Source organism: Hyperolius riggenbachi, chromosome 7 (genome assembly GCF_040937935.1).
Source record: "Hyperolius riggenbachi isolate aHypRig1 chromosome 7, aHypRig1.pri, whole genome shotgun sequence".
Classification (NCBI taxonomy): Eukaryota; Metazoa; Chordata; class Amphibia; order Anura; family Hyperoliidae; genus Hyperolius; species Hyperolius riggenbachi.
The window spans coordinates 54,033,817-54,057,441 of NC_090652.1; the positions used below are offsets into that span (position 1 = coordinate 54,033,817).

Here is a 23,625-nt window from a genome sequence, read left to right on the forward strand (position 1 = left end):
GAGCTAAGCCAGGGAGCACACTCATAGTGGGTATTAAGAAGGGAAAGGGACCACCGGTCCCAGAGTGGGATTTCTTAGGGGCTTTTCTTTGTTGTTTTTTTTGTGTTTTTTTTGGTTGTTTGTTTGGGAAGAAGTGCCAGGGGCACCAAGAGCGGGGGAATTTCCTCTCGTCCATCACCTAACCCCAGGAAGACGGTGAAACCTTAACCCTATGGGTCAAGAAAACAGGATAACTCCAATCTGTCATTGAGGCCCACAGGCCCCATCGCCCCCGTGCGCAAAATTACACGTGATTCACGTCGGGTTAGCTCTTGATCCCTGTTGCCCCCTCTTCTAGAGTTGGCAACATGTAGGAGTCCCGCAAATCTCAAACATTTAGATTTACCTCCATGGGATTCCCTCACGTGTTCAATAAGGCGTGGACACCCCTTCCCGGATTTGATGGACTTGAGGTGTTCCCCCACCCTTTCTTTCAGCGGCCTGGTTGTTTTGCCCACGTAGAAGAACTGACAGGGGCAAAAGATGACGTAGGAGACGAACTTGGTCTGGCAGGTGATGAAGGCCCTGACCTCCCGCTGTGTTCCCCCCAATCTAAGGTTCGTGCCCTCCACCATCTGTGGGCAGTACCTGCATCTGCCACATCTGTGATTGCCCTTCGGGCGTTCGTTGGTCAACCAATTTGTTGGTGCTACAGAGCGGTACTCACTTCGGGTCAGAATGTCCCCCAAAGTGGGGGCCCTTCTATACACCACTCGTGGGGGTTCGGGAAAGATCTTCTGCAATGCAGGGTCTCTAGTTATAAGTGACCAGTTCTTTTTGATAACCTGTGACACTTTCCTAGTCATGGGGGTAAAGTCAAAGGTACAGGTAATAGAGCCTGTCCCTTTCTCGGGTCTTGGCTGTCTGACCAATAGGGAAGACCTCTCCCTCCCTCTGGCCTTTGCCCTAGCTGCCTCCAGTGCAATCTCATCATAACTCCTTGCTCGTAGGCGCGAGGTTAGCTCCCCCGCCTGTATCTCAAATGCTTCTGGGTTGGTGTTATTGCGTCTAAGACGTAGGTACTGGCCGTATGGCAGGGATGATTTCACATGTTCAGGGTGGAAACTGCTCTTATGTAACAACGAATTCACGGCTGTGGGTTTCCTAAAACCTTCGCACACCAACTTTGTACCATCTGGTTTGATCAGGAGATCAAGGAAACATACCCCGCCATCACTAATCTCAGATGTAAAACGCATATTTAGCCTCTCCTTCCCACTCCCCAATGCCAGCACCGAGAGTGAAAGGGTGCTGTTTGGAAGGTTCTGGTATGCGTTAGAAGGGAGCGGGGTCAAATCAAGAAGAAAGTGGAGAGTGTGCAGCAATAGTTGCAAGTGATTGGTCCAGAAAATTGTGTCTCCCTAATTGTAGATTCCCCCCATTAACCTTATAGTGATTTTATTTGGGGCAATAGGGCGTTTTTAAACGAGTTTCTAATAAAAAGTCTTTTAGATAAGAAGCAGGCGGAGATCCAGGCATAATTTAGACAACCACAATGGTTAAGTGCGAGCGGGTCTTCTTATAAAGGCACAAGCAAAGCACGAGTGTTTAAGTTTATACAAGAATGTGTTAGGGCACGAATAATGTATAGTTTGAATATAATCACAGAATGATGTTAAGTATCTACACAGTTCCATTTCGCCATGTTGCGGCGATCCGATTTATATGTACACGCGTGTCCATGGTGACACAGCAACCACTTACCCAACGCCACGTCACAGGCCGGTCTCCTCCCCTCCAGCCCCGCACCTAATCGCTTCCCAGCACCCAGTGGCCAATGGCGCGCGTGATGGGCGGGGCTTCCGAGTATCATCACGGAAGCCCGTACACGCCGCCATTCGCCCAAGGATACCTGCACGTGAACAAGCGCCACACCGGCGCAAAACGGCTGTCGCGCGGTCCTCCTCTTTCCCTGGTCACCCTCCCGCACCCGTCCATGGCACAGGTCAGACCGGCACAATACAAATGTATATGAGAATGTTGTCACGGGACTAATGCCTTGATACCTGCTGATGTTTTACACGGAAAATAAACCAAGTGATTAAGGAAGCGGTGCACAGATTGTCTGGTGTGTGCTGTAGAGGAAATAATTGTGGTGATGGAACAGGGATGGCAGAATGTCAGACAGGTAAGGGATATTATGCATTTGACTTTAAAAAGGTGACTGAGTCTTCACATTATTTGACCTCATGCCCCAAGTGTGGGGAATCTTCCCCAGATCTATTTCATTTGCTTTGGACATGTATGAAGCTCAGACATTTCTGGGAGGGAGTTGGGAGACTCTTGCATAGAGTAACTAGAGTCACAAGACCTTTAGATCCAAAGCTATACATATTCCGTAGTGTCCCTGCACAGACTTCACCAAAACCGATTGCCCTGAAACCTTTAGAGCACTTGTTTTTTCTAGCGGCAAAAAAATGTATTTTGAACCTATGGATACACTCGGAAATTCCCTCACAGAAACACAGATTAGATATGATGCGCAAATTGTTATATATAGCCAAATTTAATGCAGAACAGGCTAAGAATCTTAATACAAAAAAACAAACTTAATACAAAAAAATTAAAATAAACCATTTATTCTACAATTTCCCCCTAAAGCAGAAATTAGACAAATTATGAGTCTATGTACCCATACTTTGTGGTATCTGAGGGGCAAGATAGCTGGCTCTTTAGGGCCCCTGGAAATTAGTGATGATGATGCATGATCTAAGTCTGGTACTGTCTCTTCCCATGCTACCCCAATGACAATTCTAACTACACCGATCTTCACCCTATGTTTGTTTACCTCTATCTAGACCCAGGGCCAGATTTGGACTTCCTAGTGCCCTAGGCCCGGTACCACCAACCGCCCCCCCCCCCTACACACACACACACACACACACACACACACACACACACACACACACACACACACACACACACACACACACACACACACACACACACACACACACACACACACACACACACTCACTCAGGGTGCATACACGCATCAGACCATAGTCTTTGGAAAATGAAAGATCACAGACCAATTTTACCCCCTTCCATGTAGTATGAGAGCCATACCTACACAGTCTATTCTATGGAGCTGAACTCCCCATCAGACAGAAATCTTTGCAAGATGCTGCACACAAAGATGCTGTGCACATTCATTATCTGCAAAAGATCTGTTCCTGCAAAAGATCCATTCCTGCAAAATGCATTCATAGTCTATGATATCTGCAGATCATCATACACACCTTGTTTAACAGACATTCATCTGCAGATCAGATCCACCAGGATGGATTTTCAGATCTGCAGATGATTGTCTGATCTGCAGATGAATGTCAGTTAAACAAGGTGTGTATGATGATCTGCAGATCTCATAGACTATGAATGCAATTTGCAGGAATGGATCTTTGGCAGGAACAGATCTTTTGCAGATACTGATCTTTTGTGTCTGTACAGCATCTGTGTGTGCAGCAACTTGCAAAGATTTTTTTTCTGATGGGGAGTTCAGCTCCATAGAATAGGCTGTGAAGGTATGGCTCTCATACTACATGAAGGGTGGTAAGATTGGTCTGTGATCTTTCATTTTCCAAAGACTATAGTCTGATGTGTGTATGAGCCTTAACGATCACTTGTTTGCAGGAGGAAATGCCTGTTATAGTGACTTGTGTATACCTATGAATGTTTTCTCTCTGAAAAATGATGAATGATTGTTTTTCCTGTTAGAGCAGTGAGTCCCTAATGCCTGGTACGCACCAGATAGATGGGTTGAATCTATTTTCCGATCACTTATACAAAGTCGATTAGAAAAATGATCAGAAATCAGATTAGACCTATCAGACATAATCAATTCGAGCCCATCTATCTGATGGCAAATTGCATGGTGTGTACCAGGCATGAAGTAGCAGAGCGGCGTTCATCTCCCTCTCTGCTCTTCTGTAATCACAGATCTGTTGCATTTATTTTATAGTATTTATTGTACTGATTCGTTCACAGGTGTTTTTTTACTGTTTGCCAACACGGTACAAATATATATATTTTTTTAATTTTTAGTGTATGTTATTACTTTTGGTATACAAAACAGAATGTAACAATACAAAGGTATACAACAGTACATTTGCAATTATAATTATAGAAAAGTTGTCTATCTCATACTACTGCAGACATTACTGCTGCCTTTAAAATGAGCCAGCAAGGGGTTAAGATTTAGCTTAGAAGGGGCTGTCATAAATCTCTCTAAGGAAAAAAAAAACTTATCTTTCTGTTTAAGATTTACAATCCAGGGGGAGAGAGGAGAAGGAATGGCTCAAGTCATTAACAGAGTCTGACTGACCAGCAATATATTGTTTAGCCCAGTTGTAAAGTTGTAAAGTGGAAATAATTCTGTTACAATGGTTACCTTACTGGATCAGAAATTGTGTCTACATTGTGATCCATGTTTCTCTCACCCCTGGCAATAAACTGAAGCTTGTATGTTCAGGAGATAGCACTGTCTCATCGCACACCACGAAGTAAGGAAAATACACGGAGCTCTGGAATTCTGACTGTGTGTGCAGCAAAGCCGGGGCGCTTCGGAGCAGGAGAAATGATTTATTTTGACATGCAGCCTCTTATCTCTCTCAGGTCCTGCCGCCCTTTTATCCTTCTGCTTTGTTTCCGCCCTATTCCGTGGCCTTTGTGGCCTTTGCAGAAATCCGGTCCTGGCTAGACCTATTCACATTGTCCTTATTATCTATGATAGCTCTCGATTGGCTGTGATGGGCGGCCTCGGACCTCCCTGATTCCGATATGACCGGAGTTATTTGGGTGGGTTTGAGGTCGGTTGTTATGGGGAAAGAGGAGGGGGGGTTAGGGGAGAGGGGCTATATTTTCATATATATTTTTTTTTCTTCAATGGACCTTTTCATCTATGTAAGGGGGTAAAAACCACGGGAAAGTCTGAGGTTTATCACTGATTTATATTATCTGGACATATTATCTAATTTTATATGTTGCTGCTGTACTTATATGTGATCTCATCTTTTTTGATACAAATGTCTGTAACTATATAAATACTCTGACTTTTTCGTGAAAATAAAGAGATTAAAAAAAAATCTGTCACACTTTAAACGCCTGTAAAATACTAATATATATTCACCCTTCACTGTCAAAGTGGCAGAAGATTCCAGCTCTCTAGTCTCACAAGTATACTTTCCATCATCTTCTTGTTGCAGGTTGTGGACCAGAAATTCTACCAAGTGGTCTTTTGCCTCCATACTGTGCTTGGTGCTATCCATCAGCTGCTTGCCATCTTTCTTCAATGACACCCCATCCTTCTCACAGAAGAGTGTTGCTGTTGTTCCTTTCTCTTCCTCTGCACTCTGCAGCACCTCTGAAATGGAAATAGAAACTTTTATGCTGGAATCAGGAGGGGAAATCAGGAAAAACATTGTATGTGCTGCTCATTTCACTCTGGTATAAATGTCCAAGAGGTAGCACTTGCGGCTGTATTTGTAATGATTGCGGAATAATCTCTGTGATCAGCACACAAGGCGTGCGCTGACACGGCAGAAATTCTCCACAAGCGTATGAAGGGGGAACCCAGCTTTGGTGCAAGCACCAGTAGAGGGAAATTCTCACCGGCAGGTGGAGCTGTGGAGCGCAGAGGAGCAAGGTCTCCACACTACCACAGAAGCCAGAGGAGAAGTGTCCGATTTGCAACCGGGTAGGGCAAGATAGCCCTTAAAGAGAAGGAGCACAGATATAGGATGAATGTGTATCCACCAATCTAGTCGCGACCCAGCGACGGTGAAAACACATCAGCAGAAACCAAAGCAAGAACGCAATCGCAGAGAATGGCGATTGCCAAGAGACACCAGACAGAAAAAGGACAGGGCACGAGAGGAGCAAAGGCACAGAAAACAACAATGAGAAAACAACGAAAACAACAAACGCTAACTAAACGCGAACACCGCACTCATTCGCAACAGCGAACGCGTTTACAGCGCGATCTCCGCACATTAAGCGCAACAGAGACAAGCACACCTAACTAACAGACAAACACGAAACAGAGGACGCGAGCGCTTGCTTAACGGTTACCTCACCGAGCCTACAGCAAGCGTTCGTATCAGACAAGACAGACAAACGAAAAACAGGAATACGAGAGGAAAGATCCACTGCTCTTTCCGTCAGAGTGAGTGCGATCCAAGCTCAGGAACAAGAAAGCAAATCAGACGGATCCACAGCCGCTACCGCTAGGGGCTAGTGCGATCCAAGCATGACATACAGATGAGATAGCAGGGAGCAACCGCTGCTCCAGCTACACTCCAAGAACAAAGATCAGAAGGATCCACAGCCGCTACCGCTAGAGGCTAGTGCGATCCAAACAAGACAGACAGATTAACAGAAGGGGCTACCAGTAGCGACCGCTGCTCTGGTTAGCACCCCAGACAGACAGAACGATTTCCTGACAACCACCATTGGTGACAGGACAATCGCAACACAGAGGCAATACAGACAAAACAGATAGCAAGCTAACTGCACTAGGGAAGCTGCCTAGTGCAGTCCCAAGAATTACTCTGAGATAACTTTAACAAGAAATAGCATGGCTGACACTCAAGGTGTGTTTCAACAAACCCTGAAAGGATGACCAGTAAAGGATTGTGTGAAGGCCCAGCCTTTATATTGCCAGCCTTCAAAGAAAGCAGCTAGATGATTTGCATAACAAATGTATGCAAATCCCTCAGCAGCAGAGCAGGTCTGAAACTTGCAAAGCAAAGCCAGGCCTCTTATCCAGAGACCTGCATCCTCAGACACAAGGAATGGTCAAACAGCTGTCTGCCTGTGCAGCCAGCTGAGCGGATCATTACAGTACCCCCCCCACCCCCCCTCTAGGGATGGATTCCAGATGTCTCTTAAAACTGGTATTTCCACAAAACTCTAACTGAGGACTCATGAAGGTCGGGACAGCCCGACAAGGCCCAATTCCAGAGTCAGTCCAGCCGAAACCGACCTCATCGGAAGCAAAAGCCACCGAAACATGCCCATCAGTACTACAAGTCTCAGTGTAACACCCATCAGGACTGTGAATGCCAGAGAAGAAGCCATCGACACCCTCCAGACAATACCCACCACCTTCCAGGGAGCGTCCAAAAATACCAAACCTGCCACAATACCTGTTCGAAGTGTCCCTTTAAAGGGAACCTTAACTGCTGCGGAAAAATAAATTCACTTACCTGGGGGCTTTCCCAAGCCTCCTGCAGCCGTCCTGTGCCCGCGCCGGTCCTTCGGTGCCCTCCGGTCTCCCTCCGCCGCTAAGTTTCGATTTCGGACGACTGCCAGTCGTCCTGGGGCCTCTTCCGCATTCCTTGTCGTAAACTGCAGTAAAGCGCGTCCGCATGACGCGTTTGGCGTCATGCGATGACGCGTTTGGCGTCATGCGGACGCGCTTTACTGCAGTTTATGACAAGGAATGCGGAAGAGGCCCCAGGACGACTGGCAGTCGTCCGAAATCGAAACTCAGCGGCGGAGGGAGACCGGAGGGCACCGAAGGACCGGCGCGGGCACAGGACGGCTGCAGGAGGCTTGGGAAAGCCCCCAGGTAAGTGAATTTATTTTTCCGCAGCAGTTAAGGTTCCCTTTAAGCACAAAAGCCACTGTTGATCTTATCCAGGGTACCAAGCAAAATTTCTCCCGGAATCTCCCAGAGCCCTTTGAAGCTCCACAGAGATCCCAAGACGCCAGAACGCTCACCAGGCTCACATGGAGAACTATCAAAAACCCCTATGGAACCTATGATTATTATGGATTCAGAATTACCAGGATACCCATCAAGATCAGGACTTTCAGGGACCACTTCTGGGCATGCAAGCAGGCAGGCAATATCAGAGCATGTCTCCACCGAGGAAGCATCTGAGCATGCTGATAACCGAGGCACACTTGGGCTTTCTGGGTCACAGAGCATATTGGGGTACACCAGCACAGGAGAAACCTCAGGACATGTCGGGGAACTGCCAACCTCAGAGTCCGACACGACAAGACCAAAACCAGTACCGGGCAGAAAATCATCATGAGTAGAGGTCACAGGTACTGGTCTTTCAAAAGAAGACTCGGACTTAAGTTCAGAATGTTCTGTGACTGTAATATCATCATTGACTACACATGAGTGAAGCTCCACAAGAGCTGCAAAGGTAGTCAGCACAAGAGCAATGCCTACCAAAGTGGGCAAAACCTCAGACGGATCTGGGGGGCAGGAGGTATCTCATAGAAGTTCTGCACCCTTTAGGAGTGACTTGAAAACCACCAAAACATCAACTAAGACCTCAGAAATGTCATTTTCCAAGTTTTCTATGAAGGATTCTGAACTATCCATGTTACAGGGCTGAACATTAAATACCTCCTGCAGGCAGGGCAGATGTCCCAGGAATGGTTCCACCATAAGCTGAGACTGAATTTCATCATCATGAGCGGGATGTACAGGAATATTTACTGGAACACACACTGACTCCCTAACTTCAATCTCACTGCACCCAGAATTCTGTGTAGCAGTCAAACTAGCTTGCAACTCCAAAACTGCAGAAAAACAGATGAGAATAGTAACAATACCTAGACGAGCCTCTAGGGTCACTGCAGGAGATTCTAAGCAAGGCCATATTGACTCATCCAGAGTACAGGGTGCAGAATCAGCACTTTCCTCAAAGCAAGAAAGGGACTCACAAATGTCAGTGCGAGTGGAAATCATGTTTTCATTCATGGTACAGGGCAGGTTCAGAGAAAGCTTCTCTGGACAAGGCAAAGAAGCTGCAGCATCAGATTCGCAAAACCGAAGTGCTGTCTCACTCTTAGATTCGGCTAACAATGTCGAATCCGAGGAGTCAGAACGCAAAACTTGCGAATCCAAGACCGCTTTAGGTTGTGAAACTGACGCTTCCACAGCGCAAACCTCCGCGATCTGCGGAGCAGACCGCAAGGTGTTCAGGACAGAAACACTGGAGAAACTGTTATCAGGCAACGGGCCCTTACAGGTGAGAACAGGATGAGACAAAGATCCATTTGCAGAAGAAGGAGCGACAACAACAGTAGAAACTTTATTAGACATATTAATTTTACTTTTGACGGTGCATAGTTTAGGACTTTTCCCCATAGCAGGAGGAGAGATGGAAGATCTTAAAGATCTGTTTTTAGATGACAAAGGATCCCGCATATCTTTGAGAGAAATGACACATTCATGTTGATCACACTTTGCAGGAACATCTGAGAAACAGGCATTAGATTGCATAGATTTAAACTGCACACAGTCAGGAGAGAATCTTTCAGGATTCGCACAGGAATCAACCACAAAGATACACCCATTCATCTCAGATCGCACGGTGTCTAAACTCACATGCTTTACCCCAGGAAGGCAGGAACAATCATCCGATAACGATGTCTCTTTATTGGAATCAATTGACTGGTGTGTGTGCAACTCATCCAAGATCATCTGCCAGACACACATCACTGGATCCACAAAACATTTGTCACACTCATCCGAATCTATCAAAGTGTACACAGAATTTATACAAGCGTTTAGCACCTCTGCGCTTTCTGCGATGTAGAAATCACAAAACGCCTTCCAATCAATCTCAAACTCATCAATTAACGCTCCAATATCCCACAGAGCAAATGGGGGCTCAAACAACCCGGTATCTAAGTAGCACTCATAAAGGTTGGGGTCTGGAACATGCATAGACTTTCTTACTCCTTTAATATACAGTAGAAAATTATTTTGCCTATTAAAGGATCCACAAATGCTTCAGATTGGGGCAAAAAATCCCGACACTGAGCACCATCATTGTCAACATCAATAGGAAACGTTTTATTCAGATGTTTGTGTTTTTTAGATTTTTTATTTTTAGCAACTTTGGATGGCTGCTGTTTAAACGCAAGAGAGGAATCAAAGCATTCCTCTTGCATCAGCTTAAAACCTCAAGTGGCAACAGAAACATTGAACTGATTGTCATACTGCATGGTGGTAAGCAAGGCAGCTTAAAGGGAACCTGTACTGAGTAAAGTTATTTAAAATAAACACAAGAGGTAACTTCAAATGAACATTAAATAGTTACCTTGCCATCAGTTCCTCTCATAAGCTCACCATTTTCTTCTGACAATGATCCCTTCCAGTTCTGACAACATTTTGTCAGAACTGAAATATATAACTTGCTGTCAGTAATATATCAGTTGCTGTCAGTTATAGCTGATTGGACAACTGATGTGCCCGGTAATGTCCATGTTTCCCTATGGCTCAAGTGGGCGATGTTACAGTTTAACAATGTGCTGACCAGAAAGCTGTTATGGGGTAATGGCTATTTTCAAAATGGAGGACGGAGAATTCCCTTGATCACAGTGGACAAACAGGATGCGGGAGAGGAGAAAGAGATTGAGGAGTAGACTACACAGGAGGTAAGTATGACTTGTGTATGTTTATTTTGACTTTTAATTTTCAGTTTAGGTTTTCTTTAAACCAGTGAGAGAAGATCAATGTAAGAAATTGATACAGATTATTATTCCAAGGATTGTCTTTTAATACATTATAAGCCCAGGAGAACAGATCCCCTTGCAAGAGCACATAGGCTAACTGGAGAGCTGACGTGGACGGATAAGTAATCTGAAAGGTAGGATTCAGGCAAAATCTCACACATTCAGAGAGGAATTCCATCTTGGTCTCTGAATTTAGCCTTTTAAAGCGCTTAAAGACATAGGACCCATACTCGACAAAAGTGTACAAATCGGAAATTCCCTCTACACTGGGAATTTTGGTTTGGCTGGTCATTCTGTAACGATTGCGGAATAATCTCCGTGATCAGCGCACAAGGCGTGCGCTGACACGGCGGAAATCCTCCACAAGCGTATGAAGGGGGGAACCCAGCTTTGGTGCAAGCACCAGTAGAGGGAAATTCTCACCGGCAGGTGGAGCTGTGGAGCGCAGAGGAGCAAGGTCTCCACGCTACCACAGAAGCCAGATGAGAAGTGTCCGATTTGCAACCGGGTAGGGCAAGATAGCCCTTAAAGAGAAGGAGCACAGATATAGGATGAATGTGTATCCACCAATCTAGTCGCGACCCAGCGACGGTGAACACACATCAGCAGAAACCAAAGCAAGAACGCAATCGCAGTGAATGGTGATTGCCAAGAGACACCAGACAGAAAAAGGACAGGGCACGAGAGGAGCAAAGGCACAGCAAACAACAATGAGAAAACAACAAAAACAACAAACGCTAACTAAACGCGAACACCGCACTCATTCGCAACAGCGAACGCGTTTACAGCGCGATCTCCGCACGTTAAGCGCAACAGAGACAAGCACGCTTAACTAACCACTGATAGACAAACACGAAACAGAGGACGCGAGCACTTTCTTAACGGTTACCTCACCGAGCCTACAGCAAGCGTTCGTATCAGACAAGACAGACAAACGAAACACAGGAATATGAGAGGAAAGATCCACTGCTCTTTCCGTCAGAGCGAGTGCGATCCGAGCTCAGGAACAAGAAAGCAGATCAGAAGGATCCACAGCCGCTACCGCTAGGGGCTAGTGCGATCCACGCATGACAGACAGATGAGATAGCAGCGAGCAACCGCTGCTCCAGCTATTCTCCAAGAACAAAGATCAGAAGGATCCACAGCCGCTACCGCTAGAGGCTAATGTGATCCAAACACGACAGACAGATGAGGTAGCTGGTAACAACCGCTGCTCCAGCTACACTCCAAGAACAAAGATCAGAAGGATCCACAGCCGCTACCACTAGAGGCTAGTGCGATCCAAACAAGACAGACAGATTAACAGAAGGGGCTACCAGTAGCGACCGCTGCTCTGGTTAGCACCCCAGACAGACAGAACGATTTCCTGACAACCACCATTGGTGACAGGACAATCGCAACACAGAGGCAATACAGACAAAACAGATAGCAAGCTAACTGCACTAGGGAAGCTGCCTAGTGCAGTCCCAAGAATTACTCTGAGATAACTTTAACAAGAAATAGCATGGCTGACACTCAAGGAGTGTTTCAACAAACCCTGCAAGGATGACCAGCAAAGGATTGTGTGAAGGCCCAGCCTTTATACTGCCAGCCTTCAAAGAAAGCAGCTAGATGATTTGCATAACAAATGTATGCAAATCCCTCAGCAGCAGAGCAGGTCTGAAACTTGCAAAGCAAAGCCAGGTCTCTTATCCAGAGACCTGCATCCTTCAGACACAAGGAATGGTCAAACAGCTGTCTGCCTGTGCAGCCAGCTGAGCGGATCATTACAGTATTCTATAAAATATCTGCTCTTATAAACCTCAGTACACAACACCATTTGTATGCCACCCTGTTATGGTTACAGTAAAAGGTAATTCCACGCAGTTCAGATTTTATCCACAGTCCACAGTAGCGTTACACTTCTCCTGTTCTGGGCCTATGCTGTTGGCCAGTTCTTTACATCAGACAGGCAAGCCACCACCACACCCTAGGTGAGCCACCCAGAGGGACGGAGACTGATGCGGAAGTGAAGGCAGCATGGACAAGACTTGGCGGAGGTGACGGCCCCAGAAGCCAGAGACAGCAACCGACCATACACGCAAGTGGCTGAGCTAAGAGCGCATACCTCTTTTTGAAAATCATTATCATTTCACTCTGGATTTAGGCTGGTTGAAGGAAAATTAGGGGGACTTTCTTTAGAACGCTTCCCATGTTTGTGTTTATGTAAGAGACATTTTTGAATATGTGTTGATTGGCCTTATTTATTTTACAGCTCAAATTCATTGCTATTGTTCATCTCATATGTGTCACATAATTAAGCCTTTACATGTGTTTCCTATGGCCATGTGTTCATGTTCAAACAGTACTTTATAGAGTGCGCTACCCCTTCCCAATGTTCAATAGCTACACACAAGTCCTCTTTGGCACGTCCTCCGCAGTTTAACGTCCAGTATTCAGGTGCTCCAAACGTATTCACCCGTTATTTGTAAATTCACATATGTAAAAAGAGAAACAGACAAAAAATCATAGTGCGATCCGTTTGTATAAAAACCATGTGGGGACCTTCACCCTATAGGGTCCAGTAGTGCAATTATTATAGTGGGATCACCTCTCTATCTGTGACCATATAGCCAACAATTAGCACGCTCACCTTGCTGCCGGGCTGCCCAGCCCTACAGACAGCATCAGCGCTTATGGGTTGACCGGTTTCCTTCAGGCAATCAGTGACTCATCCAATCTCAAACAAAGCAGTGAGATAATATCATAGTGCAATCTTGTTTACACCACAACAGCAATAGCCCCTGATGAGTCGTATGACGTAACGCGTAGGGCGGAGCCTGGAAGGGAAGCGACCAGCAGCAGGAGGAGACGTCCCCTGAGTGTTTTAAATTTACATGCGCTTTTTTATCTTGTGTTTGTGAGTATAACTCTTAAACTTTTATACAAATAAATCGTGGATTTTACACTATTGGAAGCTTTTTAGTCTATAGATATATGCCTAAAGTTCCTGCCATCAGATTGTGGAGGTGGATTTACTTGTAACCATTGAGGTTGAGAATGCACACCCATAAGCGTGGACAGCTGTCTGTGAGTGTGGGCAGCAGGATTAAAGGGTGAGCAGGAGAACAATAGATGTTAAAGGGAAGGTTCAAGCAAAATAAAAAAATGAGTTTCACTTACCTGAGACTTCTACCAGCCCAATGCAGCCATCCTGTGCCCTCGTAGTCACTCACTGCTGCTCCAGTCCCCCGCTGGCAGCTTTCTGACCTCGGAGGTCGGCGGGTCGAATTGCGTACATTTTTACGCATTCCCGCCAGTGCAGGAACATTAACAAATACATTTTTACGCGTTACTGGTTCAATGCGTAAAAATGTATTTGTTAATGTTCCTGCACTAGCGGGAATGCGTAAAAATGTACGCAATGCGGCCCGCAGACCTCCGAGGTCAGCAAGCTGCCAGCGGGGGACTGGAGCAGCAGTGAGTGATTACAAGGGCACAGGATGGCTGCATCGGGCTGGTAGAAGTCTCAGGTAAGTGAAACTCATTTTTTTATTTTGCTTGGACATTCCCTTTAATGGTTGTTAAGATTCCAGTTGTGGTGTAAACAAGATTGCACTATGATATTATCTCACTGCTTTGTTTGAGATTGGATGAGTCACTGATTGCCTGAAGGAAACCGGTCAACCCATAAGCGCTGATGCTGTCTGTAGAGCTGGGCAGCCCGGCAGCAAGGTGAGCGTGCTAATTGTTGGCTATATGGTCACGGATAGAGAGGTGATCCCACTATAATAATTGCATTACTGGACCCTATAGGGTGAAGGTCCCCACATGGTTTTTATACAAACGGATCGCACTATGATTTTTTGTCTGTTTCTCTTTTTACATATGTGAATTTACAAATAATGGGTGAATACGTTTGGAGCACCTGAATACTGGACGTTAAACTGCGGAGGACGTGCCAAAGAGGACTTGTGTGTAGCTATTGAACATTGGGAAGGGGTAGCGCACTCTATAAAGTACTGTTTGAATATATGAGATGTACATGTAGCATCTGTCTCGAGTTGCGGCAGGCCTTGATATAGAGGGGGGTGACAATAGGGGAGCGCAATCGAAAGACTATACATGTGTTCATGTTACTTTCATAAGAGCCAGCGTTTTAAGTGTTTTTTTTATTCCAACTAAAGGCAAATTATGGAAGCAGTCATGCTCATTACTGTAATTTAAAAGTATTCTGTTCCCAACTTAACTTTTGAAATCTATACATCCTTTCTGTACAGACGCGGACTGGCCCGGGGGGATGGGGGGAGATTTCTTCCCAGGCCACCTCCTCCTCCTGCTCTATGAGCCACCGACCCGCTAGTGTAGGCTATCTCGCTGGAGCACCAGGCTTATTATCAGAAAAGGAGGGGAGCCCATCTTCATTCCTCCCTCGCTCTCTTAGGACCCCGATTCGGTGTCCTGTGTCGGCATAATAATTAGCAGAGGCGAGTCAGTCTCAACAGGTCCAGGCTGTAATGCCCAGCTCCTCTGTTCTTCTTGGTGGCCGCGCATTCTCCACTTCTTGCTTCTTCTGCACATGATGTGATTGCACGAGAGGTGCAGAAGACTGAGGCGGATAGAAAATGAGCGGCCGAACAGAGGATGAAGAAACTGATAATTGAAGCCTGGACCCGGTGTGACTGATTTTCCACTACTGCATCCTATTCTGCATGGGAAGGGAGGGGGCTGGAGCTTGGTGTTTGAGCACAGCATGCAGCACTATCAGGGTAGTGAGGGGGGGTTTGAGTCAGGCACAGCACTGGGGAGGGGAGTGTTGAGCCCAGCACAGCATGCAGCACTGTAAGGGTAGTGAGCGGGGGTTTGAACCAGGCACGGCATGCAGCACTGGGGAGGGGGGGGGGGTTTGAGCCAGGCACACCACGCAGCACTGGAGAGGGTAGTGAGGGGGGTTTGAGCCAGGTACAGCACGCAGCACTGCGGGGGGGGGGGGGGGGGGGAGGGTGTTGAGCACGGCACGCAGCACTGTCAGGAGGGTCAGGGGGGTTTGAGCCCAGCATGCAGCACTGTGGGGGGGGGGGGGGGGAGCCCGGGCTAGCACGCAGCACTTTGGGGGCGGGGGTTTGGGCCCAGCACAGTGCGCAGCACTGTCAGAGGGGGTTTGAGTTCACCACAGCACCACCTGGGGGAGGGGGGATTTGAGCCCAGGATACAGCACCCACTGTCAGGGGAGGGGGGTGGTATTAAGCCCAGCAAACAGCACCCACTGTTGGGAGGGCATTGAGCCCAGTACACAGCACCCACTGTCGGGAAGAAGGGGTTGAGCGAACCTTTTTACAGACCCCACTGTGGGAAGAGAAGGGGTTGGAAGTACCTACTGGGGAGGAAAGCACCTCTGTACCAGCACCCACAGTTTTGTGGGTTTTAGAAGCACCTCTGTGCCAGCACCCACTGGGGGAGGAGCACCTCTGTGACCAGTACCCACCACTGTCATCCACCCAGTGTAACCCTCCTCAACTAGTGTTACCCTCCCCACCCAGTATCACCCTCCTCCCCACCCAGTGTCACCCTCCTCACCACCCAGTGTCACCCTCCTCACCCAGTGTCACCCTGTTAGAAGCACCCAGTGTCACCCTCCCACCCCACCAGCACCCAGTGGGGGCAACATTTATGTCTGAGGTAACATTAGCTGTATTTCATATATGTGGCGTAATGTATGTGACCTTCACTTTATTCAGAAGTACCGTTTGCTGCATTTCACATGTTTGCTGCATATCATGGGCTTGATTCAGTAAACCGTGATAGCTGATATCACGGTGACGCTAGCGTTTTGCGCATGTTATAACGTGCATAACGGTTTTCGCACGCTATAGTGAATTTTCGTGTGAAAACATTTTCGCGTAAATAATTTGCAATTGTGCACGAAAGTTTGCGATTGCACGTGAAAACCGTTACTCGTGTTATAACACGCGCAAAACACTAGCGTGACTGTGATATGAGTTATCACGGTTTAGTGAATCAAGCCCCATGGGGCTTGATTCACTAAACCGTGATAACTCATATCACGGCCGTTTTCACATGCATTTTCGCGTTTGCGCGCAATCGCGAATTTGCACAAGCAATCGCGAGTTTTAGCACACAAACACAAATTTCTTATTTACGCAAAAATTCACATTTGGGTGCGAAAACTCACAATTGAGCGTGCAAATTTGTGATTGTGCGCAGAAACGGCCATGATATGAGTTATCACAGTTTAGTGAATCAAGCCCAATGTGTGGGAGGTAACGTTTACTGAATTTTAACATGTATGGGTGATAATGTTTGCTGCCTTTCCTGTTTGGTTACTTCCAATTTTGGAAGTAACGTTTGCCTTATTACATGTGTCGGCTGTAACGTTTTTTACATTTAAGGTGTCGGAGGTAACAGTTGTTCATTTCATGTGTCAGAGGTAATGGCTATATTATTTCATGTGTCGGAGGTTACGGTTGTAGCATATCATGTATCTATGCAACTTAAAGGACAACTGAAGAGAGAGGCATATGGAGGCTGCCATGTTTATTTCCTTTTAAGAAATACCAGTTGCCTGGCAGCCCTGCTGATCCTCTGCCGCTAATACTATTAGCCATAGCCCCTGAACAAGCATGCAGCAGATCAGGTGTTTCTGACATTGTCAGATCTTACAAGACTAGCTGCATGCTTGTTTCTGGTGTTATTCAGATACTACTGCAGAGAAATAGACCAGCAGGGCTGCCAGGCAACTGGTATTGATTAAAAGGAAATAAATATGGCAGCCTCCGTATACCTCTTACTTCAGTTCCCCTTTAATGTAACGGCAAAATGTATTGCTACTTTACACTGCCATTGATACGGGGCCAGATTTACAACTCAGGAGCCTGTAGGCACAGACGTTCTGGTGCCCTAAACCCCACCCCTCAAGGCCACAATCCTAAGTAAAATATTCTGAATGCTAATCCCTGCATCATGTCACTTTTCTTAGGACCTTACACTCTAATCATTGTCTTATGTCACCTCAGGACAACATGAGGGTTTGAGTCACTAAACCAGGGCTCTCAAACTCAATTTACCTGGGGGCCACAGGAGGCAAATTCAGGATGAGGCTGGGCCGCATAAGGGATTTCACAATCAGCAGCTCCCGAATCCCGCAGAGCTTTCAGCTTCAGCTCTGCCCCTCCTGACGTCAGTCGCGGCGAATCGCCGCCTCTGCCTGCCCCTCTCACTCTTCCTTTACAGAGCGGGGCGATCTGTGCGGCGATTGACATCAGGAGGGGCAGAGCTGAAGCTGAAAGCTCTGCCCCTTCCAGGAAATGCCGGCAGATTGCCCCCTGGGCAATTTGGGGGCTCTGCAGCCCTCGTTTAGCAGCGGGGGTACAGCGGATTACTTGGGAGCACTGAAGCGTACGATAAGGAAGCTTTTGCCGGCGAGGGCCACAAAATATTGTATCGAGGGCCGCAAATGGCCCGCGGGCCGCGAGTTTGAGACCCCTGCACTAAACCATGTTAACTCGTATCATGGCCGTTTTGCGATTGCGCGCTCAAACACGAAAACGCGTGCAAAAACGGCTGTGATATGAGTTATCACGGTTTAGTGAATCAAGCCTGAGATGGGAATGATTAAAGTGTAAGATCCTAAAGACAGTGACATGACGCAGAGGGATTAGAGTTCAGAATATTTTTTAGGAACAAATTTTATGGCAGTTTCAGGCTGCACTTTTTTCATACCACAGTATGGGTTTCCCAAAATCAGAACACTAGCAGGAAATGGAGAGGTCCAATCTTGACTTTATGGCCCAGTGCACACCAAAAACTTCTAGCAGATCTGCAAAATGCTAGAGGTTTTTGAAGCAGATTTCAGAGCCATTCTAGGCATGTTTAGAGAGGTTTCCTAAATATGCCTAGCGTTTTTTGGAGTGTTTTTGTGTAGCAGATTACAAATATTGTTACAGTAAAGCTGTTGCTGAACAGCCACTGTAACAAAAACGCCTGGAAAACTGCTCTGATGTAGCGTTTTTCAGAGCAGTTTGAGCTTTTCCTATACTTTAACATTGAGGCTACTTACACACTAAGACGTTGCGTTAGGTGCTACGTTTCGGTCGCATAACGTGCACCTAAAGCAACGCATGGTGGTGGTGGCAGAGGACGTTAGCAAAGAGCCGCGTTAAGCGGCTTTTTGATGCGTCCGTGATGCGTACTATAGTACGCATGCGCTGGTGGAGACCACGTGAGCGGAACACTCCGCATCACGTGGTCCCACCAGTGACGTTAGCACAGTGCAGTGAATATTAATTAGCCATGTGGCTAATCACTGCACCTGTGAAAGCAGGCTAACGCGGCAAAGCCGCTCTAACGCTATAGCATGCTGCACTCTAAGATTGACGTGCAGCGTTACAATGTAACGCAACGTGGGCACTGTGAACAGCCCATTGCAGTTACATTGCTGTGCGTTGGGGAGCGCTGCAGGCTGCACTAATGTGCGCCTGTAACGTCTTACTGTGAAAGCAGCCTGAAGGCAGAAATGTCTCAGAAATCTATAAAATGCTGCAGCCCGGGAGTTTGAGTTTGTGGAAAGAACGACGAGCTCTGGTGTGCACCATCTCATTGAAATACATTACCCAAGCGTTTCTCTAGCCCCAAGCGTTTTTAAAAACACTGCAGAACCGCTCTGGTGTGCACTGGGCCAAATTGAGAACTTCAGGGCTGACAAACCCACATAAATAAATAAATAAATCCATAAATTCACATAAATGAATGCAGCAGAGTAACTTTGCTCACAACTACAGTGATCAGATTTTTTTGGCTCAACCTGGGATGGAGGGGGTTAGGCGCTAGCGCACTGCGCCAACAAATGGGCGTGCCCATGACATGGTGTGGGCGGACTGAACTGTAATGTAACTGAGGCAGTGGGTTAGAGTTTCCTCCCAAAACACAGATAGGCAGTGTTCTCTAAGCACAGAAAAAGCAGTGTTCCCACAATGATGTGGCGAAATGGGAGATTTGCATCATGGATGTCAGTCCATGACATGACTATGTACTCTGTAAAGTGCTGCAGAAGATGCAAGTGCTACATAAATACGTTATAATGATATGGCGGGACATTAGACTTTGATTATGGCCGGGATTACATTGTGAGCTCCGCCAAGGACATGACTACATTGTCTGTAAAGTGCTGACTTAAGATGCCAGTGCTATATAAATACATAATAATATCGTAGGACATTAGACTATGACTAGGGTGGGATTAGATTGTGCGAGAAATCTGCAGAAGCCGCTGATGCTACAGTATTAGCATTCCATTTAATAATCATGAGCCCCCAAAATGCCAAATGCTATAACAATAACCCCAAAGTAGCAAATGCAGTCTCTATGGCCATCAAATAATAACTGTAGCAACCATTACCTCTGACACATGAAATGCAACTACCGTTACCTCTGAGACATGAAATGCAGCAAAAAATAATTACTACGACTCCGCAAATGGTAAATGAAGCGAACATTACCTCATACAGCCATAGAGTCCCACGGCTCGGACACCCGGCGGCCAAAAGTGGGACATAACCTGGAACACATTGCAGCCTGGTACAGGAGACCCTGAACCTGGGATATGTCCCAGGTAAAATGAGACTTCTGGTCAGGGTATCACAGCACACAAACCCGTGCAGTATGCACTCAAACTAAGAACTAAGGCCTCTTGCACACTATGACTAAGGGCAGATTGTAGGCCCGACACGCGTTAGTTGATCCTGTGATTTTATTGCACCACTTTTGTCATGTGGAATTTTCTAATAAAGAACAGACATTTTTTCACCAAGTCAAGTCTGGTCTGCGGATCCTTTTTCTATGGTCTTGCACACTACATGCGATTCTAATTTTTTTATGCGTCCGGTTTTAGATTCCGATTAAAAATCTTAGCAGCATGCAGTACGTTTTTTAATCAGAATCCAAAATTGGATCAGATTAAAAAAAATCAGAATTGCATGTAGTGTAAAAGAGGCCTTAATGTGATTTGGGAAAAGAAACCTTCACAATCCTTGTTATTACAGATTACACTTTTTGCTTACACCACTCAATCCTAAATACACATACTCTTAGTAACACACGGTCTGCTGAACCACACTATTCTGCACTACTTGTAGATGATCTGTCCTCCAATGCATGCATCCCTGCACTAGAACCAGTACAAACTATCAATGGCATCCCGCACAATGGCATCAGGACGCATAGTTCACCATCTCAATAAGGGCAATTTTCACTGCTCAGAACAGAAGTGCATCTGCCACCTTCATTGCCCTCTTGCAGAAAAAGCTAGTGCTTGTTAATTCTGTAACAGCACCTTTTCCCCATACATCCTTATAACACTTCCATCTCCACTCAGTAATATTGTATACCAATTCAAATCCATTCCAGTTCATGTTCACTTATCAAGAGTTCCATGTGCCACTGCACTTGTTCCCAGGAGCTACTCTGCCACTGACAATGAATTTGTGGTCCCAGGTCAGGTGTCGATGTGCCCTGCTTATCAGCCAGTGCTGATGTACCTGTTGTCCCCAGGTGCTACTCTGCTCTCCTTCCTTCCTCCGATCATGATGCTTTCAGCAGATGTATGGTGAGTTGGCAGGCACTCACCCTCCAGCAGTGTTCTTCTGTTTTGTAAAGGTCCTTTTTTGATGACCTCACCAAGCAAGGACCCAAGCATCAGTATCAAATCCACAAGAAACCTTATGCTCTTAAAGTTAATCTGAAGTGAAAATAAACTTATCATGACTTGTATGTGTAGTACAGCGGTGTTGCTTGCAAATTTTCACCAAAGTGCGTTTTTGCACGAAAACGTGAAAAAAAGCCAATATTTTAACCTCGACTATTTTTCTGAGAAAACATTATTTTTTACAGTGAAAATCCGTGAAAAATAGCAAAACTTATTTTCCATGGAATTTTTGCTTGAAAATAGAATATTACATTATTTTCAGGAAAATTAATGCGAGAAGAATGTTAGAACATTAGTAGCAAGGGAACAAGTCATATATTGTTTCCAGTACAGGAAGGGTTAGGGTAGCCATGCATCTAGTGATGATTGACAGATTCAACCAAGAGACAGATCTTTCTCTGATCAAATCTGAATAGAGAGAGATCTGCTGGCTGTCAATTCCCGATCAATTTCAGCACAAAATCTCTTGGGAATCGGCCGAGTCCGCTGCGTCTGCCGCTGTGTGTGTATGTATGTATGTATGTAATGTATATGCACTGTAATGTGAATCTATACATTACCTGCACGTTGCGGTGCCCATCCATCTCCACCTCTCTTCAATTAGCTGCATACACGCTGCTGGCATGGCGCATGTGTGATGTCATGCACCGGTGCGCTATGTGCCAGCAGCGTGTATGTGGGTAATAGGAGAGAAGCAGAGAGAAGCGGAAGACAAACAAACACCATGACACAGGACAGGTAATGCATGAATGCACATTACAGCACATACCATATACATTATAAACAGTACATACATACACACGTTGCGAGAACAGCGCCGTGGGTTTTGTCACTCATCCTGATATTGCTGGCGGTTACCACCGTGCCTTATCCAGCATGTCAGTTCTACACCTTGCAACATGTCCAATCGATTAATGTGACCAATTTCGAGTCACGTTGACTGATGTATGGCCACCTTCTAGAAACTTCAGATGTTATCTATGCAAAAGAGCTTCTCTGGGCTTTTAGACCCGGTACAATGCTGTTTTCTGGAGCCCTTATACATGAAAGATACCGTGAGACACAGCTTCAGAGATGATTTTTACTGCAGGAAGTTCAAAGGGTCAAGCACTGCAAACCACATTATTGTATTTAAAATGATAAAACAGCAAACTGCAATATGATGCAATGCTATAAAAAAGCTACATAACTGAAAATATGAGATTCTATTCTTCTTTGCTACTAATGTTCAATTTCTTATATGTACTACACATACAATTTATTATATCATTATTTATTATAGCATAAGTTGTTGTTTTTTTTTTCACTTCAGTGTCACTTTAAACAGTGTCACTGTGGGCTAAGGCCAAAGACTATGTAAGGGCAGAAGTAAATTATTCAGAAATTAGGAGTGTGCCACAGGTGCTGTGCTTCCTCACATCATTTTGCTTAAAGGACCTTTCACAAAAATCTTTAAATTTTAAATACATGTAAACACATACAAATAAGAAGTACATTTCTTCCAAAGTAAAATGAGCCAAAGATTACTTTCCTCCTACGTTGCTGTCACTTACAGTAAGTAGTAGAAATCTGACATTACCAACAGATTTTGGACTAGCCCATTTTCTTATGGGGGGTTCTCAGGGGTTTTCTTTATTTTTAAAAGTTGCTCTGTCCAACTGCCAAAAGAAGTGTGCAGCGAACAGGGAGGCTGGCCAGCAACTTTGTATAAATCTTTTTCAGGGAATGTCTTTATAAAGAATAAAGGCCATGCTGAGAATCCCCTATGGAGAGATGGACTTGCCCAAAATCTGTCGGTAATGTCAGATTTCTGCAGAAAGTATCGTCAAACCTGTGTGTTGGAAGTTGTTGCGGTGAAGGAGGGAGAGGTGACCAGGGGAAGATTGGACGGCACTACAGCCGTTTCACGCCGCTCGGGCGCTTGCTCACATGAGTGTCTGTGAAGAGCTGGCGCCGCAGGGCTTCCTGTATAGGACCTTCAAGTCACGCCTCCGGCGCCGTCTCATTGGTGTGGAGTGACAATGGGGAAAGGTCGGGGGTGAAGGGGCGGAGCTTCGCCGTCCATCGGCGAAGGACCTGCATCAGTATAAGGGATCAGATGACGCTGTGGAATAAGCCTAAGAAGGACTTTAAATGCCTATTACATAAACGTGTACATTGTACTGTGAACTCTGTGAAAAAACTCGTAAGTGCAATTCAACATTATTTGTGTAATACAAAACACATAGGAAAAAACATTAAAGTGAACCTAACAAAATGCATTATTGCCATGCTCTGTGCAAACTAGCATATATCCACAACCGTTTACCTGGGGCCATTACGTTTTGCTCGCTTGTCCTATCTCTAAAATGTATAAAATGTTTATTTTATTAATACATTTATTTCATAAGAACGCTCCATAT

At 45.7% G+C, this 23,625-nt stretch overlaps 1 protein-coding gene across 4 annotated transcripts in view; it reads right to left on the reverse strand.

Annotated features, from left to right (window-relative positions):
* Nucleotides 1–23,625, reverse strand: part of LOC137525521 (uncharacterized) — a 476,821-nt gene that overhangs the window by 165,149 nt on the left and 288,047 nt on the right. For all 4 annotated transcript variants that reach the window (XM_068246643.1, XM_068246647.1, XM_068246645.1 and 1 more), the window contains exon 11: nt 5,168–5,401. In XM_068246643.1, the coding sequence (XP_068102744.1) occupies nt 5,168–5,401 (234 nt within the window). The remainder of the gene's footprint in view (nt 1–5,167; nt 5,402–23,625) is intronic.